This window comes from Semicossyphus pulcher, unplaced genomic scaffold (assembly GCF_022749685.1).
Source record: "Semicossyphus pulcher isolate SPU_LCO1_2020_fin unplaced genomic scaffold, fSemPul1.0.p SCAF_17, whole genome shotgun sequence".
NCBI lineage: Eukaryota > Metazoa > Chordata > Actinopteri > Labriformes > Labridae > Semicossyphus > Semicossyphus pulcher.
In genome coordinates this window covers 20,018,515-20,042,627 of record NW_027211681.1, presented here as the reverse complement: position 1 = coordinate 20,042,627, position 24,113 = coordinate 20,018,515, and the positions used below count along the sequence as shown (strand labels likewise).

The following is a 24,113-nucleotide window of genomic DNA, read 5'->3' as shown; positions in this document are numbered from 1 at the left end:
TAGCTAGAAAACTTCGATAATTGCACGGTAGTGTGTTAAACTCTTGCACAGTTACCGACCTTTCCTCACATAAACACATTAACAATTACAACTCAATAAGCTTGAGTCAAACACAATGGGGATGCACTACCCACACATACACGTGCTCATGCATGTGGTTACTGTTGAGTTATTTGTGTTTTGCATATACAAATGGAAAAAATAAATAAATTGTGATTACCTGAAGTGGGACTAATGGGTCTGCATCTTCTGGTTGCCAGACCTCGACCACGCTGGTGGACATCTGACTCAGAGCTTTGAGGGAGCAAGAAATTAAATTAAGAGTGAGATGTTTGATGGAAATTGGGCAACATGGAAAATAAAACTGATCTGAAATGCACCAGATTTAAGCATTTAAATGTTTTAACTGCAAACTAGCAATCTATGTCTTTATTACAGCTTATAACAAATTCATAAACTTCAACGGTGTGGATGATAATCACACAGACAAGTGAGGAAATGACTTCGCCTCGGCAGGCTGACAAAGGCTGTTTGCTAGCTTCTTGATTAGCCAGAGGGTTAGCTCGGTGGCTAACGAACTTGAACAACATCTCTCCTGCTACTGCAGCACACAAGACTGTTTTAGCCGTCAAGAGCTATCTTACAACTGTATTTACTTTTATATCAGTGACAGTTAATTATGCGTTACTTCCGTTACCGTTAGTTAACGTTTACAGTTTACACCAAACAGCAGCAGACCTGGCAGCTAGCATGAACTAGCAGACTGAAAACATTAGCTAAACCCTCCTTTAATGATGGGAAAATAAAAAATATGAATAAGGTGCCTTTAAAAAGGTGTATTCAGGACACGTTGCCTTCATTTTAAATTTACAAGCTGTTTGGACAATTCAGCTTGACAGCCGTTTTTCAGTGCAACGGCTGCTGTCATGTCAGTTGAGCTAACTCAACGGTCGTGGAACGCGGAAAATAAAGGTGAGTTCCAAACCTTGCAGCTGTGCCCCTCCGTGCTGCACGCAGGGTAAAAGCAATTGTAGTATTCCTAGTAGTATATTGATCCACGTTTTTCTGTGACAGTGGCTGCCTTGTTGGAAGTCCTGTAGCCCCGCCATGCTGCCCTCTCTCAGCTAGCAGCCTGCCTTGTGTTTCGCTGTTGGTCTTTCTTTCTCTCACCACCAAGCCGCAGAAACAGCAGCAGGAGCAGCAGCAGCTCCCTCCCTCTGCTCCTCCTCCCCGCCTCCTCAAACACATTGTAGAGTGAGAGCAGACACCACTGTCACTTACGACAAGGCTGTTTACGTGTCTGTTGCTGAAGGTAAACCAAACAACGTTGACCAAAAACATGGATAATACAGAGGTACACATTCACAATGCACCCTACTGTGGTGTAAAGTAACTAAAACATTTATTCAACAAATTAGAGGTAATTATACTTTACATGAGTAGCCTACTTCCTTCTCAAGCTTCTCCATACTTCTATAGCACTACATTTGGGAGGGAAATTATGTACTTTTATGTTTTAACATTACTGTAAAGGCTATATAAATCATAAATTAAAGTAACCAGCAATATATTAAGGTAGTTAGAAAATATCTACCCACGACAAAATTCAATAATACATGACATTAATCTAATACTCTAAGGATCATTTTGCAAATAATACCTACTTATTTTTACCTTTACCATTTTCACTGCAGGACTTTACTTGTAATGGTGAATTACTATTTTACAGTAGCCTAGAGTAACTTTTACATACTTATTTTGTAGTTTGCACACAGTATTCATTAGATAGAACTTTATTACTCCCGAAGGAAATTATAGTGCCAGATAGCTCCAAAAATACTGTACAAAGCTAGAGAAATCCAAAAAAACCAAATCAAATATAAGTGAAAATATAAAATAAAAAGTGTGTGGGTTAATGCAAAATGTTAAGAAAACATTATATTGCTCCTGATACTGCACATGGTACTAATACTAAAAAGTTCAGTGGTGGAAAGTTACTTACCAAGGTTCAGTCAATATTTTAAAGACTAGGATTTTACGGCCTTTTGTTAAAGACCAATGCGTATGGTATATAATGTATCATTGAAAATTAAACTAAAAGTTGCCAACCTTTTCGGCTTGTGAGGCCTTACAGAAAAAGCCGTTTATAGATGAGGCTTCTTGTTATGTTTGACATTTTTATGACTTGTTTGCAGTTCCACCCTAAAGAGATTTTCTTTCTGAATTTCTCAGGTATTGACACAACAGGTCTGAGCCCAAGAGTAGAAAATGATTAGAATAAAGTAAAAGAATTATTACAATCGATAAAGCCATTTGTGCCTCAGTTTAGAGTTACATACATGGAGTAGAGTCAGTGGTTGTTACTGCATTACTGATTTCTTGTGAGGACAAGACATGTTTCACCAAAGAAGCTGCAATCAACAACAGTCTTTAAGTTAGAGTCAGTGAGCTAAAACTATGCAGGGCCTTCAAGGAGAGTTTTGACATTTAGCATGTCAGGCTCATGAATCATAGTCAGGCCAGGTTGGGCAGGTACACACATGAACATACACTCAGGTTACTCTCCTGTGGGTGTGTCAGTTCCTCAAAACAAAACTGCAGCCAAGCATTTAGAGTATGTTTTTGTTCTGGATAATTCTTGCACTTCTTACACTGTAAGGAGCTTGGGATCGCCACAAAAAATGAACGAGTAATAGCACTGACATTTGCATCTGCACATTGTTTGGTAGCAATTTGTGGTTATCAGTATAAAGAACTGAACATATGCAATGGGAAGTGATATTAAAAGGAAACTATCAGCACTTTTAAATCCCTAGAGCACAGGATGTTTGCAAGGGTACACATCTTCCTCATAAATTGGCTCTTAATACAAACATGTTCCTCTTTAATGGCTACGGTTACATTTAAAAAACGTGCATTGAGAAACAATATAAATACAAAGCAAAGAACTAACAATACGTTTGCATATCATTTATGTACTGGAAAGACACCTAAACTAATATGTAAGACGAGCTGAGCACCGATCACATTTAAAATTTAAATCGACAAACCCAGACACATCGGCAACTAGGTCACTGGGTAAACACAGAACACACAACGACCTGTTTTGCATCTGTGTAGACAGAGAAAAAGGAGGAAAAAAGCAGGGACATAGTTATTCTAGGCATGTCAAGACAACACAGTTCCTTTTTCTCGTCATGCAGAAAGTGAGTGAGCACCTTTTGTCCTTTTGTGGCAGATTTTGCAATGTTCAATTTGTAAAGAAATTAAAGCCCAAAAGATAAGAGCGATAAGAGGGCCTGTTCAAACACATGTGAGCACTGCATCCTACGTTTGGAAAGAAATAAACCTGCAGAAAACAGCTTGTAAAACTCAGAAGGGCATTTTATTTTCAACACAAAAAAGTGGTTCAGCAAAGAGGAAATGTACTTTAAATATTTACAGAGCTTATAGACATAACACATCCTAAACATGGCCTCTATAATTTAATGGTCCGATCAGTCCCAGTGCACTGTTTGGGACTGGATGTTGCTCACAAGGGGTTTTACTTTTTCCCCACCCAATCAAAAATAAGACACGAAAAACAGGGAAAAAAGTGCACAAGAATTTGATTCCCAACCATCTGTTTAAACAATATATTTGAGATCATTGGCTTCACAGATGTGTTAAGTGTTGATTCCTCTCCATCATCAACTTGGGGTTCTCGGTTTTCATGCAAACAGGTGTCCCAAAAGTCAGTCTGCTGGACTGTGTTGTTACAGAACCCTGTCACCCCCTCACAGCCTCTAATGGTTGGTGCGTCTCCTCTCTGGTTGCACTAAAGCAACATATCAGCTGATAAAGTCCATCTGCCACCGCAAATATACTGATATCCGGCCTCATTCAACGCCCGCTCCAGGCCATAAATACAAAACCTGGTGCATTTCTTTTCATTCTTACACAGAGAACTTAAACTAGAACAGATGAGATCAGGAAACTGGCTTCAAACTGAAGCTTAAAAATGTACTTTTCCTGTATTTTGTCCATGAAGTTTGGAAGAAACTCTGGCAGTCAGTCCATATAGTCAAAGTCCTCAGGGATTCCAAAGGCTTTATTTATGCGGCTGTCATCAAAGGAAAACTTCTTCTTTGTCCACGACTTGATGGCAAAAACATTGTCTGAAAGCAGAAATGCGTGTTTAATGAATAGAAATATACTCCAGTGTCATGTGGTTTTATAGATCGCACAGTCAGTGTGGGATTAGGAGAATAATCTTGGACTGCAGAAGGATGATTGAGTCCAAGAACAAACCATCTGTCTCATTGCTCTCAGGCACTTCCTCGATGCTGTTTTGGCAAAAGTTAAGAGTTATTTTGGCTGAAGATTGGAATATTGAAAACAAAACATTTCCCACCAACAACCATCTACCACACCTAAAAATAATTTTGGCAATTAGGGTGAGTGTGTGGGTCCTAACGTGGATAAGGCACTCTATGCAAAAAGCTCCTGTTTTGTGCCGGAGACTCCATAGAAGCAACAGTGTGTTGCTTAAAATCCTGCTTAGTGCAGACTTGATATGATGAATCTATCAGGCTGGGCTTTTCCCGATTGAGACCTAATTGCAGATCTCAGTTTCGTTCTCTTTGGCGGCATGGTGATAAACGGTAATTGCGGGAGCACACTTCCCAGATATCCAGACAGTTGCATGTGTGACGTCCACGGTTTGCTCCGGTTGTAACTCTTGATTTTCGGTCGCTGACAGTCGCTTTCTTTTTAGACTTTAGAGTTTGCCTTCATCTGAGCGTCGAGTTTGTTTCTTTTTCTTTGGACATTTGATATTTTCTTTGCTTGTTCAGCCACAGTCAATTACCGTTTATTCGCAACACTTGCAGAGACTGGAAAAGCAGCTGCTTAGCTCCGCCTACCCTCTCTGGCAGACCAACCACTGCTGGGGGATGGAAAACGCGTCACTAACTGGGCGCCGCCAACAGCCAGTCCGTAATACTGCAATGCACAGGCTTTAGTTACTTCATTTAGCGATAGAAAGACATTTATTTACAAGAAAATTTTGAGAATATCACTTCAACTTACTGATTTAAAAATAAGAACAGACATAAGAACACGATTAATCTAACTGTATTTCATTTATTTCATATCATGAATCCTTAACTAGCTCTTATGATCTTGTTTACTTCGCAATCTATAATGATTAACTGAATTTAAGGAACCTGTCTTTTCAAAGTGATTCATGACGCAAGCCTTAAACTCTGGACGTGTGAACCATTAAAGAGTGAATCATGTTATTTCCTGTAGATTAACATCTGTTTTATCATGAACTTAAGACAATAAAGTCTGAATCATGCTATTAGCGCTGCCCTCCAATCAAGTCCTGTAGGATCACTATGCTTCAGTTCTGCTCTGACAAAACGCAGATGACGTTAAAACCTGTGTCAGGGCTTGAATGTGAGTCTTAATGTGTGGGTGTGTCACAGTGTGAAGAGGCTAATGGTTAAAGCAACACAATATTGTTTTGTTTTGTGAAAAGAAAGGCGTGCTGTCACAGAACAAGTTGCAGCAACAAGTGATTCAATATGGCAGGGTTGGTTTTTAGTTCTGTTCTGACCGACTTGACAGCATATGCAAAGCAATCGTAGTGATGCATGTTTATTGTTTAAAAGGAAGTCCATCAAGTCAAAAAGATCTAAATGAAACTAAGTAACACATTTTAAAAAAAATGCTCACAGTCTATTTAGAGAAGTGACAAAATAGAGCTGTAGGTTGCAACAGGACAGCTGAGAACATTACAGCTGTAGTAAAAAAAATTGCAATGCCGTTTCATTCTGAGGCAACAGAGAGGAAACACTTCTTTGCTGCTTTTTGCAACATGTATTCATCCCACAGTTTCCACCCCGGATGAGGGAAGTACAGGTCATGGAAGCAGCAGATATGACTCACAGTCTCTTAAAATGAATATAATTATATGGAAGTGAAGCAAAAATGTGCCAACTAAAGCTGACAGGGTGACTTTGTTGACCACCGACAGGCAATGTTGACCCTAGAGAGTCAAAAGACCACGAGCCTGGCCGGTTACCATGATCCCCAAAGGTCAGCTGTCTCCAAGGTTACCGGTGAGGTCAATGAATGCACACAGAGAGCTTAAAGTGTTGACTCCTGAGAGGTGAACACAAAGTGCCCTTACAGCTCGCACTTTAAAGAGCAATCAATAGAATACGCCTGCCACAGTGATCCTGACGATATTTTTGGACTGGATACACAGGAGGCAACTTTCAGCAATAACTGATTAATAATCCGTGCAGCTTTAATCAGCCTTAGTCCTGATTCAACTAAACAGTCAGTTGATTGAAAGAAATAAACCTCTAACTGTTTTTAAAATCCATTAATTCTAACTAATTCATGGCTGACCCCAATGCTTTCAAGCTTCAATCGTTGCCATGGTAATCGACGGCAAAAATCAGTGTCGAATATTTTTTTCCCCCTTTTTAACCCCTCTTAAATTAGAATTAGCTTATTGAAATAATCACCCAACATTAATCATTGTAGTGACTTTTAAACAAGCCAATATATCCACATAAGCCACGGAGGTGTGGACGGGTGTACTAGTTTCGGAGACCTGTTCTGGGATGAAAATAAGTCGATGTCCACGCACGGTTCATCTTTCGGTTCTGTGATCCATTTATTCACCTTTCTTTGTCGGCATTCAAACAAGTTCATCAAGGCAGATTTCAACGTCCGTAATATTGCCGCGATGTTTCCGACCGGGCCCAACACACGGTGGCAATAATACAATCGAATACATTCTAATTATTGCTGCTGAAGCTTTGACGCACATAAAAAGGAATTCAGGACGGCCCTGAAGTAATTTCTCAAGCAACTATTAAATGTTCATTGGAACATGCTTCTCAAATGTGAGGATTATATGTCGTTTTTGTTGTATATTATTGAAAACTGACTGATTTAGTGACGTTTTACAAACAAAAGTATCATATGTATATAATTCCTACTAAATGATCATTTTCAATATCAGTTAATTTGATATTTTCTTGATTATTCAACTACTTGTTTGATTGAAAACATCAAAAAATATCAAAGACCAAAGGGTTACTAACTGTCCTTTTTGGTATCAGCACCCCTCATATTTCCTATGATGCAACCAAACAATCAAAACAAGCAAAAAGCTGAAACCTGACATTTTTCCGTTGACAAACTGATGGATGGATCAACAAATGGTTGCAGCCTGACTCCACACTTATTACATTTGCATGTATTTAAAAGATAAAATCAACTCACCTGTCCACCTGGAAACGGCTTCCTTTGCTACCACATTTGACTTTTCTGCAACACAAAATTCATGGTGTTGGTATTAAACATGATGTCTGCAGTGTGTCTTAAGAGTGGATTTATTTTCAATATTATAATCATCAATGGAAGGAAAGGAATCAGTTTGAATCCTTTCATTTTAGTAGGTAAATGCTATACAGTATAGTGTTTTAAGTCACATCCAAGACACGCACTGAACACCTATAAATGCATTTCAAAACATCATGAGCAAGAGTCACACTAAATGACACTTTGTAAAAAGACTGGAAAGAGCCATGTTGAATATTAGAAGAGCATATTTGTATGTTGTGTGAGCCATGTTTATGAGCCAGACTCATACTGCCCATGTGTAACCAAATAAACGCTTTATGTAAAAACTAAGCTGCAAACCACCGGCCTCAGGAGAAAACACACTCTGCAACAAAAGTATGCATGTATCCGTAACTCAAACAAAACACTAAACACTAGATAGAAAACACACAGGAAACAGGCTGCAAACAATATCCTTTCTGGAAGACAATATGGTGAGCGATGTGATGGTTGGCCACACTTTGACTGAAGTTTTTATCTAGTGTTAGATTAAAGTGGACAGGTTAGCTCACACGTCCCTTTAAGCTGTAGCTGCACATCTGGAAACCTGAAATACAGCTGAACAATGTGATCTAACAGCTTTGCCCTTCAAGTGACATATTTGGTGACACATACAACTGAATCCTAACACAACAGCAGGTTACATCACTGAGTTCATAGGCACCTGGAACGATTGCTTTACCTGTACCAGCAGCTAAACCGTTCCCTCCATCAAAGAGAGTCTCTTTTGGCTGCTGTGCTCAGGAGAGTGGGCAGCTGCATCCTCAAAACCCAGCCAATATATATATAAGCTATTTCAGGCCAGGCTCCATATACAGCAGGTTTTGGCAGAAAATCAGAACAGGGATCTGTTCTAAGGACATGTCCAGTAGCAATGTTTAGCAATAAATATCTGCTGCTAGTTGTCACATTTGGTGCCAGTTGCTGCACGTCATTTTTAGCATTTACTGATAACGACGCAATGAAAACAAACGATATTCACAATAATACATAGCAGCTGCAGGTAGGAGGGAGTGAATTGAATAACTTCTGACTCATGGACCCGCACGTGTTAGGATTTCACATTATGGATGCAAATAATGATGCCAAGAAGAAACCCAACTGAAGAGTACAAGAGCAAAGCACAGGCCCAAGTCTCAACCTGCACTAAACATGCTCAGCAGCAGTCATGGCACACTGAGCTCTGACTTTCTGTTTGCTCACTAGAACTGAGAATGTCTGAGTCAGCAGATGGCTATTTTTCTAATCTATGACTAGCTGATTAAAGGGCACCCTAAACATTAAATAAAAGGATATATCATATAAAACCATCATATCAAAAATCTATTGATGGACTCCAGACTGTACAGAAGTCAGCTGCCAGGCTTTTAACCAGAACCAAAATACATGAGCACATCACTCCTGTTTTAGCCTCTTGACACAGGCTCCAAGTACGTTTTAGGATGGACGAGCCAACACGTCCGTTGAGATCGCTCGAGCGTTTGCTGTGAGGGCTCCAAAGCTCTGTTACGACCTCCCCGAGGAGATCAGGTCAGCTGAGTCAGGGATCTCTTTCAAGTCCCTTTTTAAAACATACTTTTATCAGTGAGCGTTTCCTGATTTTACTTCCAACCATCCATTATCTACTTGGCTTTTCATGATCAGGGTCGCAGGGGGGCTGGAGCCAGTCCCAGCTGTCACTGGGCGGGGTACACCTGGACTGATTGGACCAGCCAATGACAGGGCTTTTCCCCCCGAGTTAGCGTGTTAACTCGGGTTTTTCAGACACAGTAAGACCCGCTTATAAATGCAGATTGCCAGTGGAGTATACGCCTGTCGCTCTCTTTTCTGCTGTGTCACCATCTGACGTCACAAACGCGCCAGAGACATGGGTAACTAGAGAAGATGTTACAGAGGTTAGGTCTTTATTGTATCTATTACGCACTCAGTCTGTTTTTCAAACTCGACGCCGACAAATTTGGAAGGATGTTTGAGCGCTGCTCGGACGGAGACGGGTGGAATTTGTAGCTGAGATGACGAGGAGTCCTAGAAGTTACTGACGGAGCATAGCATTGAGCCAGAAAGGGGGCGGAGATAAGCCTGTCGACACGGGGTTTGTGTTCGATGCTGATTGGAGGCAAGGCGATAATTACCCGGGTCTACTGCAGAGTCATTTGACCCGGGTCTGAATGCAGATTGGAACCTTTCCCATTAAGCAAAAAGCCGGGTGTTAGCGGGTTTTTTGACCAGTGGGAAAGCGGCTACAGACAACCTTACGTGTTCACATTCACACCTATGGGCCATTTAGAGTCACTAGTAAACCAAACGCGCATGTCTTTGGACTGTGGGAGGAAGCCGGAGTACCCAGAGAGAACCCATGCATGCACGGGGAGGCCCGCCTCCTCCGAACCGGGATTTGAACTAGGAACCTTCTAGCTGTGAGGCAACACCACAACGTGGCCCTGATTTTAGGGAATTTTAGAGTTTTTTAAAAATTGTTTTATGTCTTTTAAATGATTTGGTATTGTTATTATTGAATATTAGCTTTAGCTTATAATTTTATGGCCCGTCTGTTTTATTTTGCTGCCTTTGAGAAGCACTTGTAACATGGGTTTTGAGAAGTGCTCTTTTAATAAAGGTTAAGCAAGTAAAAGGAAGTTAGTAGAATACACATACCACATAGATGTGACAGGGAAACACGTGGTAGCTCACTTAAATCCACTCATAACATAATTTGTCCCCTGTAGATATTTAGGAATTAAAAGGTGGTTGTAAATTAGCTGTGTGATTTCATGTCTACCTATTTAAGCCTGATTAAGCTCCCTCAGACACTCATACCTGCCGTGCCCATGATTACAGCTGTGATTTCTTTTGACCAGCCCATGTTTACCACATCACCTTATTGGTATCCATGGGTGTGGTGACCATTGTTAAACAATTTGAGCTGACTAATCCAACTTACATCCAAATGTTGGCACTGTGCCCGTACTGTACTGGTACTCGTTGGCACCATAAATTATATTTTCAGTGGCAACTACAGAGAGCATGTCTGCGCTTTTATTATTACTTTGGTATTGTACTACAGTGTATTGGTATTCACGGGTGTGGCAACCACTGTCAAACATGCTCAAGGCGACAGACATCAACAAGAAATCCATTAGACAATTAGTACATCAAGTTAAATAAATGAATAAAGCCATGCTAAGTTAACCTACGTTTGACTCCTGATAACTTTTGAGTGAAGCACATTTTTTATATTTAAAGTGTGTTTTTAGTGTCATTAGTGAGTATTTTCTTGTTATTTTTTCATAGGTTTATTAATGTCCCGGCTCCGGGTTCAACTCCCGCCCTCGGCCCTTTGTCGCATGTCATTCCCTCTCTCTCTTCTCCCATTTCCGCCACTATCCACTGTCCCCTCTCTAAAATAAAGACATAAAAAAAGATAATAATATTAAAAAAATTTAACAAAAAATCTTTAAAGTCAATCCTTAAAATAAAAGACGCCTCAAACAGTGGAAGAAGTACTTAGGAACTCACATGCCAAAAGCATTAATAACAAACTTTTGAACTTCTCCAATACATTAATCATCCTGCATTGATCCATTGATTGCTTTTTCATTTCAGTAGAAGTGCATCATTTATTTTGAGAATCCAAAGTAAAAGTAATTCAATACCAAACAATAGCCCAACTGTAGTACAGAAATACAGATGGGTCAGAATAACACATTGGTACTAGGTTAAGATGACTTATTATTTAATGACTGTGATTCAGGCTCGGACTCACAACTCTTGTATCTCTTGTTAGTTCCAACCAAGTAATCTGATTGGACAAGAGGCATTCCATGAGTGCTGATATAGAGAACAACATAAATTGGACTTTTCACTCTGTGTATCACTCCGCCTCAGCCAGGTGTTCTTAATACTGTTAATTAACATTACAGCAGACTGTGAGACTGTGTATGTCTACATTAATCAAGCTGATACCACTCTGCGGCGTCGTGCCTACAACCAAATCAGAGCAGTGCTGATATTCAGAACAACATCACTCCCTCTCATGTGATTAATTATTTATTGTATTGTTGGTTTATTTGTTGGTAGTTTGAGTCCTGATTCATTACAGATTATAGAAGTAGCATTTTAAAGTTTTAGTGTTGTACTCGAGTAAATGTACTTCACATTCCACCACTGGTCTCAACAGATATGTGTTCTAAAGATGCTGTCTGAACCACATCTGTATGAGCCCCATATGCACAAACAGGCCTGAGCCCATTCTGCAAGTTCAGTCTCACCCCCTTCAGCAGCAGACATAACATAAAGTCATACAGTGAGAGCAAAGCTGCATGCAGCTCTCGGAGTTTCACTGAGGGGAGATGGTTATCTGTAACAGAGCGGTGTGCGTGTGTGTGTGTGAGAGTGTGTGTGCGTGGTATAGAAATAGGAGAAGAAAAAAAGGCCTGTAGGCGAGTGGAGACAGAGAGAAATTTGAAAACAAAGCATCAGAGACTGAAAGTAAGAGGACGCTTCTCCTCCGTCTCACCAAATCTTGGGTTTATCTTTTGTATTCTGTTTGCATAATGTGTATTTATGACATCTATCACATTATATAACTTAAGCTGTATCATACAAATACAAGGTGCAGCAAAACTAGAAATCCGAGATCAGAGAGTGAAACTTTGCAACAGCCTCAGCCTGCAGTGGAGACGTATGGGACCACAGAGAGTTTGGGCATCTACTTTCTTTTACTTTTCAAATTCAGGAGTTTATATCTAGATTTGATCGGGGGCTTGTCGTTTATGCTGCCATCTTGGATTGGGTCACATTAGGTCAACATCTGGGCATCTAATTTCACCAGATCAACACAAATCACTACCGCGAGTCAGAGAGCAGCTCCACGGAGTGAACACAAGAATTCACAGTAATAGATAGGAAGGCTTTGGGTTCCATATTAGGACCCTTGGTAATAAAGATAAACATCTAATATCTCAGATTTTTATTTTCAAGCAAGTTGATTTGACGAGCATGGCTTCAGAATGAGGTATTTTTTTGGATAGCTATTATAAAAACCAGACTTTCCTGGGGTTTGGATTGTGACTCCAACAGCTGTTGTGGTTATTAAGCTTGGTTAAAACATTTGTCACAGGCACGCAAGGCTGAGTTTATGCAGAGGGTTTAACAATATGATCATGAAGTTGTTTCTCTATGACACCCCACCCCCCACTCCCCAAAAACACTTTAATAATAAGGTAGCATTCATTTCAGCAGGTTTTAGCTCCAAGCTAAAACTACACACCTTTTGCTCTATATATTAAGGCTGTGGAGAAAGTTGTACAAACAGCTTGTGGTTTCGCCCATTCTACATTCCTACAATACCCAGCGTGCATTGCACCCCTCCCTCTGAAAGGAACGGCCCAGCGAGAAACGCTGGAGTGAAATACTACCGTTTCGCTGCAGGCAATGGCTCAGAGCGGTACAGAATCCGAAATATGACGAGAATATACCGGTGGATCGTCTAAAAATTCCTCATGTCTGCAGTCTACATTTCAAACCTGACGATTTTGAATGAGACATGACATCGGAGGCGGGCGTCCTAGATTGAGGAAGTGTAGTTTAGCAAGCTCCCTGGCCTCCACCATTTTACATCACCTGGCGGAGGTTTTCCAGGGCCCATGGCGTCCTCCAAAGGCACAGAGCGAAATTGCATTTTTTTCCTACCATGATGGCATTAGCTCCCCATAATAGCATGATAAGACTGAGGTTGAAAATTGGCGAACTGGCCCTTTAAATCCTCTATTTAAATCATTTGGTTCATTTGGATCATGAAAAGATGAGCTCCAATTTGTTTGCCTGCATGTCTATGTGATTGTCAGAAGAAGAGCAGCAGAGCAGTGTGCAGACTAATTATTACATGCTCGGTGTAACATAGAGGTGCAGGTAACCATGCCAGATATTTTTATGACACCACACACGTCACACGTGTACATAAATTAACACCACAGGTCAGCTGTAACACGAACACGAGGCAATGCAGGATTGTTGTAATACCAATAATAGCTGTGTGCATTGTGTGGACATACTATATACGAGCTGTGTAGCAGCCAGTAAACAAGTTATAGCCGGTGGCCTTGCATTTGTGTTTTTAAAAGCTTTTAACTCCGAACTCTTTTGAGCTCTGGGGTCAAAGGTCACACGTTTTAAATTGACACGTGAGTCTTAAGATTAGACCAGAAAGAAAGATGTATCTGTTTCAGCAGGAAGTTAAGCTGTACACACTTACCGCCATATCGACATGTAACCAGTTTGCGGTTCAGCTGACAGCTTCAAAACTGACATAAGAGCGCATTGCAAGTGTATGCAGAGTGACCACTTGTGATCATTTTTCACTTCCTCTTTCACGTTTGATTCTAGCCATGAGAAACTGTGACTCTGCTGCTTAACAGACAAAATGCAGGTTTGTTCTGAGCAGAGACCAGTATGGATGGAAATCAAAAGCAGTTCCAGCTGAGTTCCAAATGGTCAATTCCAATGTATTCGTATGCCTATGAGCTTATCAATTCCTTTTATCAATGCTGTTATTTTTCTGACGCTTAAACCTGTGTATCTACAGAGCTTTTTGATGCAAAACTTGCAATCAAAAGGACTCATGGCGGAGCCGGAGAAACAGTCCAAAGTGTGGCTTCCTATCGTAAGGAAGTTGACCACAGTTCTAGCTGTAATGTCTGTTAAATGATCATTGCAAGTCAGGCCAAGTCTCCCCACAACATGGGCTTAAATTCCAGGAATGCGATGTCTGACGCTATTCGCAAAAGTACCACTGCTTCTTAACTGAGCAGCACTTGTTATCAAAGGTAAATATCCCACACAAAATCCCCACACAGGCAGGCTTAGGACATTTTTTTGTCTGAATAAGAAAATCTTTTCCAAAGACTATTGGGAGGCTTTGCTGATATAATTCAGCTCCTAGTTTTGTGTTTATTATCTGGTGTGAAACCACTTATTTACAGTAGTTACTTTGAGTCATACAAATGCTCCACATGTGGTTTGTTTTCTTGGGTGTTGTCCAACTCTTTCCTCCGTCTCTCTTCTTATTGAGAGATCCTCAGTGGCTGCAAATTTGACGCTGGTTTAGCTCAGCGGTTAAATCAGCGGCCCACATACAGAGGCTACAGTCCTCGATGCGACTCCCATCCTCGACCCTTTGCCGCGTGTCACCCCCATTCTCTCTTCGCCTGTTTCCAACACCATCCACTGTCCTCTCTATAAATAAAGGTATAAAAGGCCAAAAACATTATCTAAGAAGAAGCACTATCTGCTTTGATGAGCCACCTGATGCTGGAGCGCTCCATCTTTTTCTTTGGTGAGTCAAATAATGTTTTAGAACAAAACTTCACTCAAAGCTTTCAGATCCAGTACCTAACCTAGCTTTGTGTTGGATGATGCTATCAAATGCAACACCTGGCACAACATGCATCTTACAGAGTAACAAACCAGATTTTATCAACCCAAAACAGGTTCACATCTTTTGCACTTGCTTAAAGTTAAAGGGTTTTTTTGAAGCAGTTTTGGTGCCTGAAGTAAGTTGCGTGGTTACCACAAGCTTAAAAGATTTCCTGTTTTGTTCATTTGTGAAGATTATCTTACAGTACAAAACTTTGCTTAAAAAACAGCTTATTTTCAGCAGTAATCCAAAATCCAAAAGAAAAATCCTGTTGGCTTTTCATCGAGGGAACCAGGGCGATGCTAACTTCTGTGTTGGCCTACAAAAACACTATCACAGTGAAACTCTACATCTCAGCGACACATATCCCCTTTTTCACACCAGCAGCTCAAAAATGACCACAGATGACTTGATTGACGCGAAAGCTTTAAACACACAACAAAAATGAGTCATGTAGCGACTGTACTCACTCATCTCCTCGACCACTTCTGGGTCACACTCTCTGTACTTCTCCACCTCGGCCTGCAGCTGAGTTTTCTCTTCTCTCAGGGCCTTCAGCTCCTTCAGCAGAGAGCCTCTCTCCTTCTGCGCACACACACACACACACACGCAGATAATTCTAGTGAGCTTTATTTTATTTAAGTCTAATTAACATGGATTATTCAGTTCTGTTAATAATTTAACCTTTCATTAAAAATAGATATATTTTGCATATGAAAATATTCTTACTGTATCCTCGCGTCCCACTTTCGCCTTCTCGACCGCTTTCTGTAGAGACACTTTACGCTGCTTCGCTTCAGAGTCCTTTAAAGTGACAGAGTCTTACATTAGATACACCAGAGGAAATTACCAAAACAACAAGGTCATTTTGCCATAAAATCAACACGACGATTCATGACAGTTGTTTGAACTTCAAAGTTGTAAAACTGTTACTGAGATTAACCAATAATCTCCACAAAGGCATCAGATCAACACTGGTTAGCAGAGAGCAGGAGATAAGCTAGCATTAGCAGCTTTTTACTGCTGTGTAAACACCCTTAAAATGTTGATTGAACGTGGCTGCTAAACAGTGGATTACAGGCTTATGGTTTACAGGCATTAATCACTAATTACAGTGATGGTAATGGTACAGTTAAAGCATGATCTACTTTACATTTGGCAGACAGAAAGGAAGCTGTGTTGTAGTTGTGATGGACAATGCTGATCTTTTTAATTCAGATATAATGTTTACATCTACAAGCACACACTATGTCAAGTGTCAGCAGCTCGTGAGGCTGCCATTATGCTTAAAGGAAGAAGGAGGAACCAACATGGAGGTTGTTAAATGTTATCTTTTTGGAGGCGCCATAAAATTCGGTGTATAAGACACATTTTAATACTTTTTTTTTTCAGCTAAAAAGACGATTTTGCTATAATATAGCTAAAGCTTCGTCGTGGAGATGTGCCAACATGATCGCCAGAGCAGCCACCACCCTTACAAATATCAACGTAGTCAGGCGTTTCCTAGGTCATAGTTGAGCTGCTGTAGCTGTAGTCCTTGCTGTCAGTCAGTGTAAGTAAATGTAAATAAACACACAACACTGCTGGGTTTAGTTACCTGGCTGAAATATACACTCATACAGGACGTGGACAAAATACCAGACACCTGCAGAACTGTGTTCATCATTAAGACAGCCCTCTGACACATCCAGTCTCTGTGAAGTAAGAGTTACCGTAGGCTGAGCTCAACTACAGCACCGGTAGCTAGCAAGGCTGCAAACTCGACAGGGCGAAAACAGATGGTAGGCTGTAATTTGTGAGTGTTTTGATTGTGTTTCAAATTAAAATTGATTGAAATAGTGTTGAAATAACTTTAACGTCTTTATTAATAAATAGCTACAGAAAACCTCTTTCCCCCTTATACGACGGCTGTGTCTCAGTGGTAGAGTCGGTCGTCTTTCAGTTGGAAGGTTGGTGGTTCGATCCCCAGCTCTCTCAGTCTACATGTCTTTGGGCAAGACACTGAACCCCAAATTGCTCGCGGTGGTATAGCCAATGGGTATGAACGTTATAACTGATTGACAGTTGGGCACTTTAGGTAGCAGCATCTGCCATCAGTAAATAAATGTGCACTAGAAAAGTGCTATATAAGTACCGTCCATTTACCCTCTGTGATACTCCCAAAAACCGACTGCACCTTAAATTAAGATGCGACTTATATTCCGGATTTTAACACTGATATCAGATCAGTTCTTTGTATAGGAAAAGCCCAGTTATTGATATCAGTACTGAAAGTGGGAATCCGTGCCTGTATGTTGTAATGCTTGTGGTGTAATCAAGCGTCATTACTTTGTGACAGATTGCTGCATTACAGAATTTAACTTCTGTTCCAGAAATCTGGTGGCCGACATTCACTGAGGAGTCACCACCCTCACACCATCTGTCTGCTGTGCAACAGGAGAGGGAAGTGGGACGCAACAGAGACATTCAAAGACGAGCAGCAGTGTTACTTTCTGTGACAATTAATGTCGCACAACAGCCACCAAACACAACATGAGGAGATTTAAAAATAGAGCTCATTGTTTGCTTTTTGTTCTTCTTTATTGCCTGGTTGATCGATTCATTTAAATATCAACAAGACTAGGCCAAAACCTAGTATGTGGCTGACCACATCAGGGTGAGCAATGTGTTACTAGGACTGTCCTTATAAGGCCGATGACAACAGGTTTGAAAGCAGGTGCGCGCTGCGGACGTAGGTGAGGACAGCGGAGGACCAGCCCCGCCTACTCCCATAACAAAGTATCCAGAGCCGTATGGACAGAGAGTCGCGTCAGTGGAGGTCTTATATGCTCCATGAGCCATTGCAATGTTGCAACTCTCTCTCTCTACGGCTGTGAAAGCACCGTCGCTCACTCACTCACTCACTCAATCAGTCACATACAGACCCATGTGTAGGGCTGACCCCGGCAGTCAGCCAAAATTAGAAAAAAAAGATGTCAACACCTTCAATACTTTCACTACTCTTCTGAAAATAACGGAAGTTGACTGTCGAGCTAACTTGCATTTCCTTCCCATTTTTCTCTCCATTACCAGAAGTGTTTCCTGAGCTGTTCTAGTCATATGTTGACCTCATTTACTGTAAACTACGGTGATCTGTCTTTTTCAGAAAACAAATCAACCTGTGGCGAAAATTCCTCTTTTGCTTTTAAAAAAACATAAAGGTTATTTTTTTAATGAACGTCTGAAGAGAAACTCAACATCACATGGTGTCTTTAGTCCTAGCATTTTGTCAAGTAATAGCAGAAGTTCCTAAGATATAAAACTACGTCTTTGTTTAAGATGCTGTTTTGTTAATCTAGCAAATACATATTGTGTTCATGCTACATTGTAAATTATTCCTGTATATATACTGTAGGTCAGCTTCCTCAAAAACAAACAAAATGTCTTTTGTGTGTGGTTTTTACACAAGCAATTTGCAGGTGTCTACCTTTTATATTTCCTGCATGTGTTTTGTACATAAACTAAATTAACTGAAACCCTTCACCTGTTTCTGCAGCTCCTCCAGTTTGTGCTTGCGAGCGTGCAGGGCCTTGCTGGGAAAGGCCCAGTAGTAGTTGGACGTTCCCACTCTCTCACAGTCCACCATGTTGTCATCCACCAGGCTCTGCAGCACGTCCTTCACGGACATGGGAGCTGAAAGCAGCAGAGAGAGGAGAAAAAAATACAAACACCTTCCATATTAAGAGGTCCACAATCCTCCATTCTCTGTCATTACACCGCCTTCCCAGCAGAGTTGATGCTATTTGTGGGTCATTGATTTCATTTGTGGACGACTGATTTATGGTGGCGGTATTATTGTTACAAGCTCGGAACACTTTAGGCATTTTAAGAGCTGATGAATGGTATAATATTGCATTCTACTGAGGATTTAAAAAAACACAAGTCAGCAGTAGGTCTTATTTTTACTGCTGGCACAGCTCACCACTCGAATGTTCACAAAAGTAAACCCACACATCTGCAGCCTATCTGCCTGACTGTATTCTTATCTAAGAGAGCATTGCATGAGAGGATGTAATAAAGCAGGAGCTCCATCTTGAACAGTGTCAGCGGTGAAATGTGATACTACTCCCACACGTTTGCTGAAGCTGTAAGAGCTTATCTGCCGAGTCCTGAGAGGATGTTAAACAGCAGCAAAAATAAAAACGAGGATGGAAAATGGAAAACACACAGGACGGATCAGCTAAACTCTGCATGTGCGTGACTTCTGAACTGTCTTTATAAGGCTCTACTCTCTTCAAATAGCTTTCTGCCCCTTTGCAACTTCAAACTATTCTGCCTCTTAATGGTTCCCAGTATGTTATTACCTTCTTCTTTTTTTCACTTCAGCTGAGATCACTCCCTTGCACCCTTTTCTTCACTATGTGCCCATAATGCATCTCTTGTTGCCCCCTCCCCCATCACTCAGTAACTACATCATGCCCAAGTAAGAGGGTCTAAAACATGTGCTTTTAATCACAGCAACACGATCCAGTTCCTTCAGATTAACGTTATGTCAACTCCTACACCAAAAAAAAAAACCTCTTCTCAGTTCCCCTAAACACACACAACACAGTTTTGTTCCTCTGCGGGGTCTGGCCCTTTAAAATCCAAGTTGGTATTTTTATAAATTCCCCCTCGATGCTCGTGTCATCGTGCTGCATGTTGACACTGAGATAATGTGTTTTATTTAAAAGCCAAAAGCTTTCAGTGGTTCTCTGCAGTATGAGATTACTGACATTGATAGGTCTGGTTCTGCTTATACAGACTAAGTACAGTTAAGATGGCAGCAGCAGCACGCCTTGGTAATTTTTCAAGCATGTCACTACAGTTTTTTCAAGAATGCATGAGGGTACAATGCTTTAGTCTTATGTAAATAAACTGATGGTATTTTCTTAGAAGACCTAAGTGGGCTTTCATGCATGTTTAATCCAATTCTATCCAACTCTTCAAGGCCAAATGCAATTCAATTCTTTTTAATAGGGACGCACGATATTATCGGCACCTTATCGGTATCGGCCGATATTGGCTTAAAAATGAACTATCGGATATCGGCCAACACGCCGATTATATTGGTGATATAATTAACCGATAAAATAATGGACTGCTGCATACTTGATTAAATGCCCGACCTCGGCGCAATGTCCCTGGCGCGAAGAAGACCTGCGCGGCGCAGCGTGATGACGTCACGTGTGTCTACCTGCAGCATGAGAGAGTTAGAAGCCAAAATGTCCGTGGAGTGGAAGTTTTTCAAAGTGTCCGAAATAGAAAGCAAAACTGCTATTTGCAATGACTGCTCAGCTTCGGTGATGCGAGGAGGAGCCAAGGCAAAGTCTTTCAACACTACAAACTTGATTAACCATCTCAAGACCCGTCACCCCGACCGTTGTAACAAATGTGATAAGAGTATCACCATTATACTGTACGCTAATTCCAATACAGAAGAGAGTTGATGATCTCAGCAATTAGGTGTGCGGGGAAAAAATATCGGTATCGGTATTCGGCTAAGTGAGTTGTAAAATATCGGCATATCGGATATCGGCAAAAAATCCAATATCGTGCATCCCTACTTTTTAAGGCCTCAACAAATATAATTTAAGACTCCCAAAACATCCCGACAATTTATTTGACAGAAAAGAGAATTTAGTTTCTTCTGAAAACAAAATTTAACTTTATCTCTCTTTTGTGCAGTGCTGAGAATAGTGCCTCTTCAGTCTTTTTCAAACCATTAACCAATGAAGCATTTTAATAAGCCTTTCTTTTTTACTTTTAAGATTAGCGAGGCCGCTTTCAGTAATTGTAAACATTTCCATGTGCACATTAATGTCACTGCAGCAAATATCTTGGGACAGCAAAACTATTTACGTCACACAACTTAATTCGGCACTGCCGAATGTAATAACTTCAGCATATTTACAGTAAATTCAAGACAATTTATGACCATTTTTTACCGATTTTAATTTAAGACTTTTTAAGGAGCTGCGGGAAACCCTGCTACATGTATACTGTAGCGCTGCGGGGTATATGGACGGATGGGGAAAGAACGAGGAAGCGGTGACGTGCGCTGCTAGCTCAACCGAGCCCAGATTTGTTTCCTCGCTGCAGCAACAGCTAACCCGAGGTTGAGAACTACTTCTCAGCCAATTACGCACTACGGTGGACACCTCCCTCAATAAACATAAATAATATAATAATAAATTGCAATAAACTGCAAAACAACAGCAAACATAAACAGGAACTTATGCCCAGCGTGACAATATTAATCAATTTCAGACCTCTTTATATCCCTTCAGTGGTAATCTTGATTTTATGCGACTGTTTGTTGGGGATGGGTCTAAAGTTAAAAGGAGAGGAGCATGATTAAGAATCTGCCCAAGCCAGGATCCATTATTGGCTTATCAGTGGACTTGCTAAAAGTGATCATGGAGAAAAGATTGGGTAGGAAGCTCAAGAGTGTTTTGCTAAATAAGGATTATCCTACGTACAATCTTTGTACAGACTGAAGAGCTGTAGACAAGGCTTGATATGCCCAGGTGCTTTTCAGAGAGATTCAGGAAGTCCTTTGTAATCTACTACTACTACTGCTTTTTAATGAACATTGATGCTATATTTACTGTTAATGATCTAATGATGACTAGCATGGTGGTGTTACTGAGGAAGTAATGTTAATGTTGGTGTTGATTTTGTACATAAACTTCAGTATACTAGTACAGTCGAACTGATATTTAAACCATCTAGTATAGTGATGTCCTGATATAATTTTCCCTCTTGATACCTTCTTCTACATATACCAATGCACAAATATACATATAAACATCTCGCAGCTGTGGACCTATATGAATAACCATGTATGGGAACACTAGTTCAACCTCTGCAAACTGAAGCCTTGTATTCTCTACATATATCATCTATTTACTTTAATTTTCCAGGATAAATTGTTGCCAAATTAATGCTTCTGTCTGTAACAAATGATTATTTCTCCTTTAGCTTGTACAGTGCTGTTGTTAGTTGCTAATGTCACATGATAAACTACCTGAAATCAGCTCTGCCATTGGCAACCATATAAATCTATGTTGGCAGCACAGATAACTTGCTGTGTAGGCTACCGTATTGGGGCAGTGAAGAAAGGATTTTTAGTGACATACTGAACACCTGACTAGAGCTGGGCACATGTAAACAGACAAATCAGTGTTAAAGAAATCCCCCCACTTAAACAGTTAATCAGTACTCACTGATGCCCTTTGTCTTCGGAGCGATCTTCTCAATGTCTTTCAGCTGAAACACATCTTTCTACAGAGAAATCGAGAGAACATATTCAAGGAAAAACATATCATGGAAAAAGGAAGTATTTAACATTCATCATAAGTCTATAATGGTAAATACGTTTTTGGCTGCACTTTTTGGAGCTAAAAATATGCAGTAACTTTGTCTTTCCAGGTATTGCAATTCATGGTTCCCATATTCTAGGCAGCCTATTTTATCATAGTGCTGATATGTTGTAATTCCCCTGTAAAGCCCTTTAAATTTCTGGTTGTAAGAATAAACTAAAACATTTATCAGACCCAGAAGGAGAGTGATATTAAACTTTTTCCAAAATATGTATTTTGCAATCTTCTCATTTTTACATTGTCTAATCCGACTATGCCGGGCCAGTTAAGCTCTGAAAAGTGTGTGTGGTTTTCTGTGTCTTTTTATCACACAGAAAGAAAACCATAAAGTGATGCACCGATTCTAAGAACATCCTGTTCTGTGTCTGTTGCAGGTGTTTAAATTTAGAAACAAAAAACCCCTCAGTGTCACTTAAATGTCAATTCTTTATAGGCCCGTTTATGTGTTTGTTGTAATTTGCTTGTTGGCTTCTATCTCCTTCACAAAACGTTGGCAGCCTAAATGGGTTTTTAGCAACATTAAATCTATAGTTTCTTCAGACTATGTTAAAGAAAATAATAATAATAATAATAATAATAATAATAATAATCACGTTATTTATATAACACTTATCTAAACAAGGTTACAAAGTGCTTTACAGTAATACTTTAATAATACTATATTGTCTGTATGTGGTTTTTACTTGTGATGTGGTCCCCAGCAACAGGAAAACTCACCGTTTCAAAGAAAATCTCCATCATGCGAGTTCTCTTCTCCTCCAAACTTAGCCCCTTCTTCTTTGACTGTAACAGATGGTTCCATAAGACTGAGCTTATAACAGTGATAGCAGTTTATTTTTACACAGCAACAGAATAATACACAAAGCAACAATATCCAAGAATTGAGCATGCATTACAATAAAAAATACAATCGGTCAATCTTAGAATATATATCTACCATTCGCAGTCTTTTCTTAAAGCATGCATGTTCAGTGAATGTTATCACTGCTGCCTGTAGAATCCCCTTTCTGCATATTCTTCTACCGCAGTGTTGTTGTTATGTCGCTTCCGGCCACGAGAGGCAGCAACACTCCACTCGGCGAGGAACTTACGTACATGGGAGTTTGCGTGGTTTGCTACAGGCTAATGATAATTTATCCTAACTCTATTCAAGTATGTCTTCTTTAGTTATCTTTAACGCGCCTGGCAAGTTCTGTTTCTCTCCTGATTATTAACAGATGAGTTCACCTTTATTTCGCTGAGTTCCAGTATTCCCCTGTACTTCGTTAATGTTGGTTAGCGTACGTTAGAATAGCAATGCGGGAACGATACTTACGTTAGAACACCAGTCTAAAAAAAGAAAAGAAAAAGACTATAAAATAGACTAATAATGTCCTTATAACAAGTGAATTGTTCGTTTATTTCTGAGGATATAACAAAAAGTAGTTCTGTATTAACTTGGTGGTGTAACTGCCAGTTGGTAGACAGCTATGGCTGAAGTTACCGTTAGCAATGCGCGTGCTTGTGTCGGTCGCCCCTGAAACTCTTAACACATCAACTGAAGCTAAAATAGAACATTTGCTTACCATTTTGTTGTATTAGCTGCAGCAGCAAGTCCTATACACATTAAGGTTTTATGTGTTTGCGGTGTATGATGCAATTTAGAGTGTTGTTGTTGTAGTTTTAACGTTAATCCAAACAAGAAAATAGTCGTCCATGCAGTACTGAATTTCCCGCGGACAGCTGTCACGGGGGTTCTGTTGCCTTCACTGCTCCCCGTAATCTCCAACGCCACTTCTTTTTACTGCAACGCCAGAAGGCGTCTGAGAAAATGTCTGTATTACATATATTTCAAAACAATACTACAAAACAATAAAACACGTATGTCGGTTTTTTTTAACGCGGCCTCC

The 24,113-nt window shown here is 40.2% G+C and overlaps 2 protein-coding genes across 4 annotated transcripts in view; both read right to left on the bottom strand.

Moving 5' to 3' along the window:
- The window catches only part of tmem131l (transmembrane 131 like), a 32,632-nt gene extending 31,474 nt beyond the window's left edge, over positions 1–1,158 (bottom strand). For both annotated transcript variants that reach the window (XM_069665264.1, XM_069665265.1), the window contains exons 1-2: positions 986–1,158; positions 221–294 (exon numbers count right to left, since the gene is read on the bottom strand). In XM_069665264.1, coding sequence (XP_069521365.1) covers positions 221–294; positions 986–1,109 — 198 coding nt within the window. In that variant the 5' untranslated portion in view covers positions 1,110–1,158. The remainder of the gene's footprint in view (positions 1–220; positions 295–985) is intronic.
- Positions 1,159–3,384: 2,226 nt separating this feature from the next.
- mnd1 (meiotic nuclear divisions 1 homolog (S. cerevisiae)) lies at positions 3,385–23,932 on the bottom strand. Of its 2 annotated transcripts, none has more exons than XM_069666308.1 (8): positions 23,790–23,932; positions 22,942–23,007; positions 22,069–22,126; positions 18,345–18,493; positions 15,551–15,625; positions 15,292–15,406; positions 7,288–7,332; positions 3,385–4,157 (listed from the first exon to the last, which is right to left on the bottom strand). In XM_069666308.1, the coding sequence occupies exons 1-8, from the start codon at positions 23,790–23,792 to the stop codon at positions 4,051–4,053; spliced, it is 618 nt and encodes a 205-aa protein (XP_069522409.1). In that variant the 5' UTR covers positions 23,793–23,932; the 3' UTR covers positions 3,385–4,050. The 2 variants fall into 2 exon arrangements, with proteins under 2 accessions (XP_069522409.1, XP_069522410.1); XM_069666309.1 differs by lacking the exon at positions 23,790–23,932 and adding an exon at positions 23,162–23,236.
- Positions 23,933–24,113: the final 181 nt, after the last annotated feature.

What these genes read in the sequence shown, in the direction of transcription:
- mnd1 (XM_069666308.1), bottom strand. An exon ending in TCCGAAGACAAAGGGCATCA is followed by an intron (nt 18,494 to 22,068) that starts GTGAGTACTGAT and finishes TGCTGCTTTCAG; the next exon opens with CTCCCATGTCCGTGAAGGAC. An exon ending in TGGAGGAGCTGCAGAAACAG is followed by an intron (nt 15,626 to 18,344) that starts GTGAAGGGTTTC and finishes GTCACTTTAAAG; the next exon opens with GACTCTGAAGCGAAGCAGCG.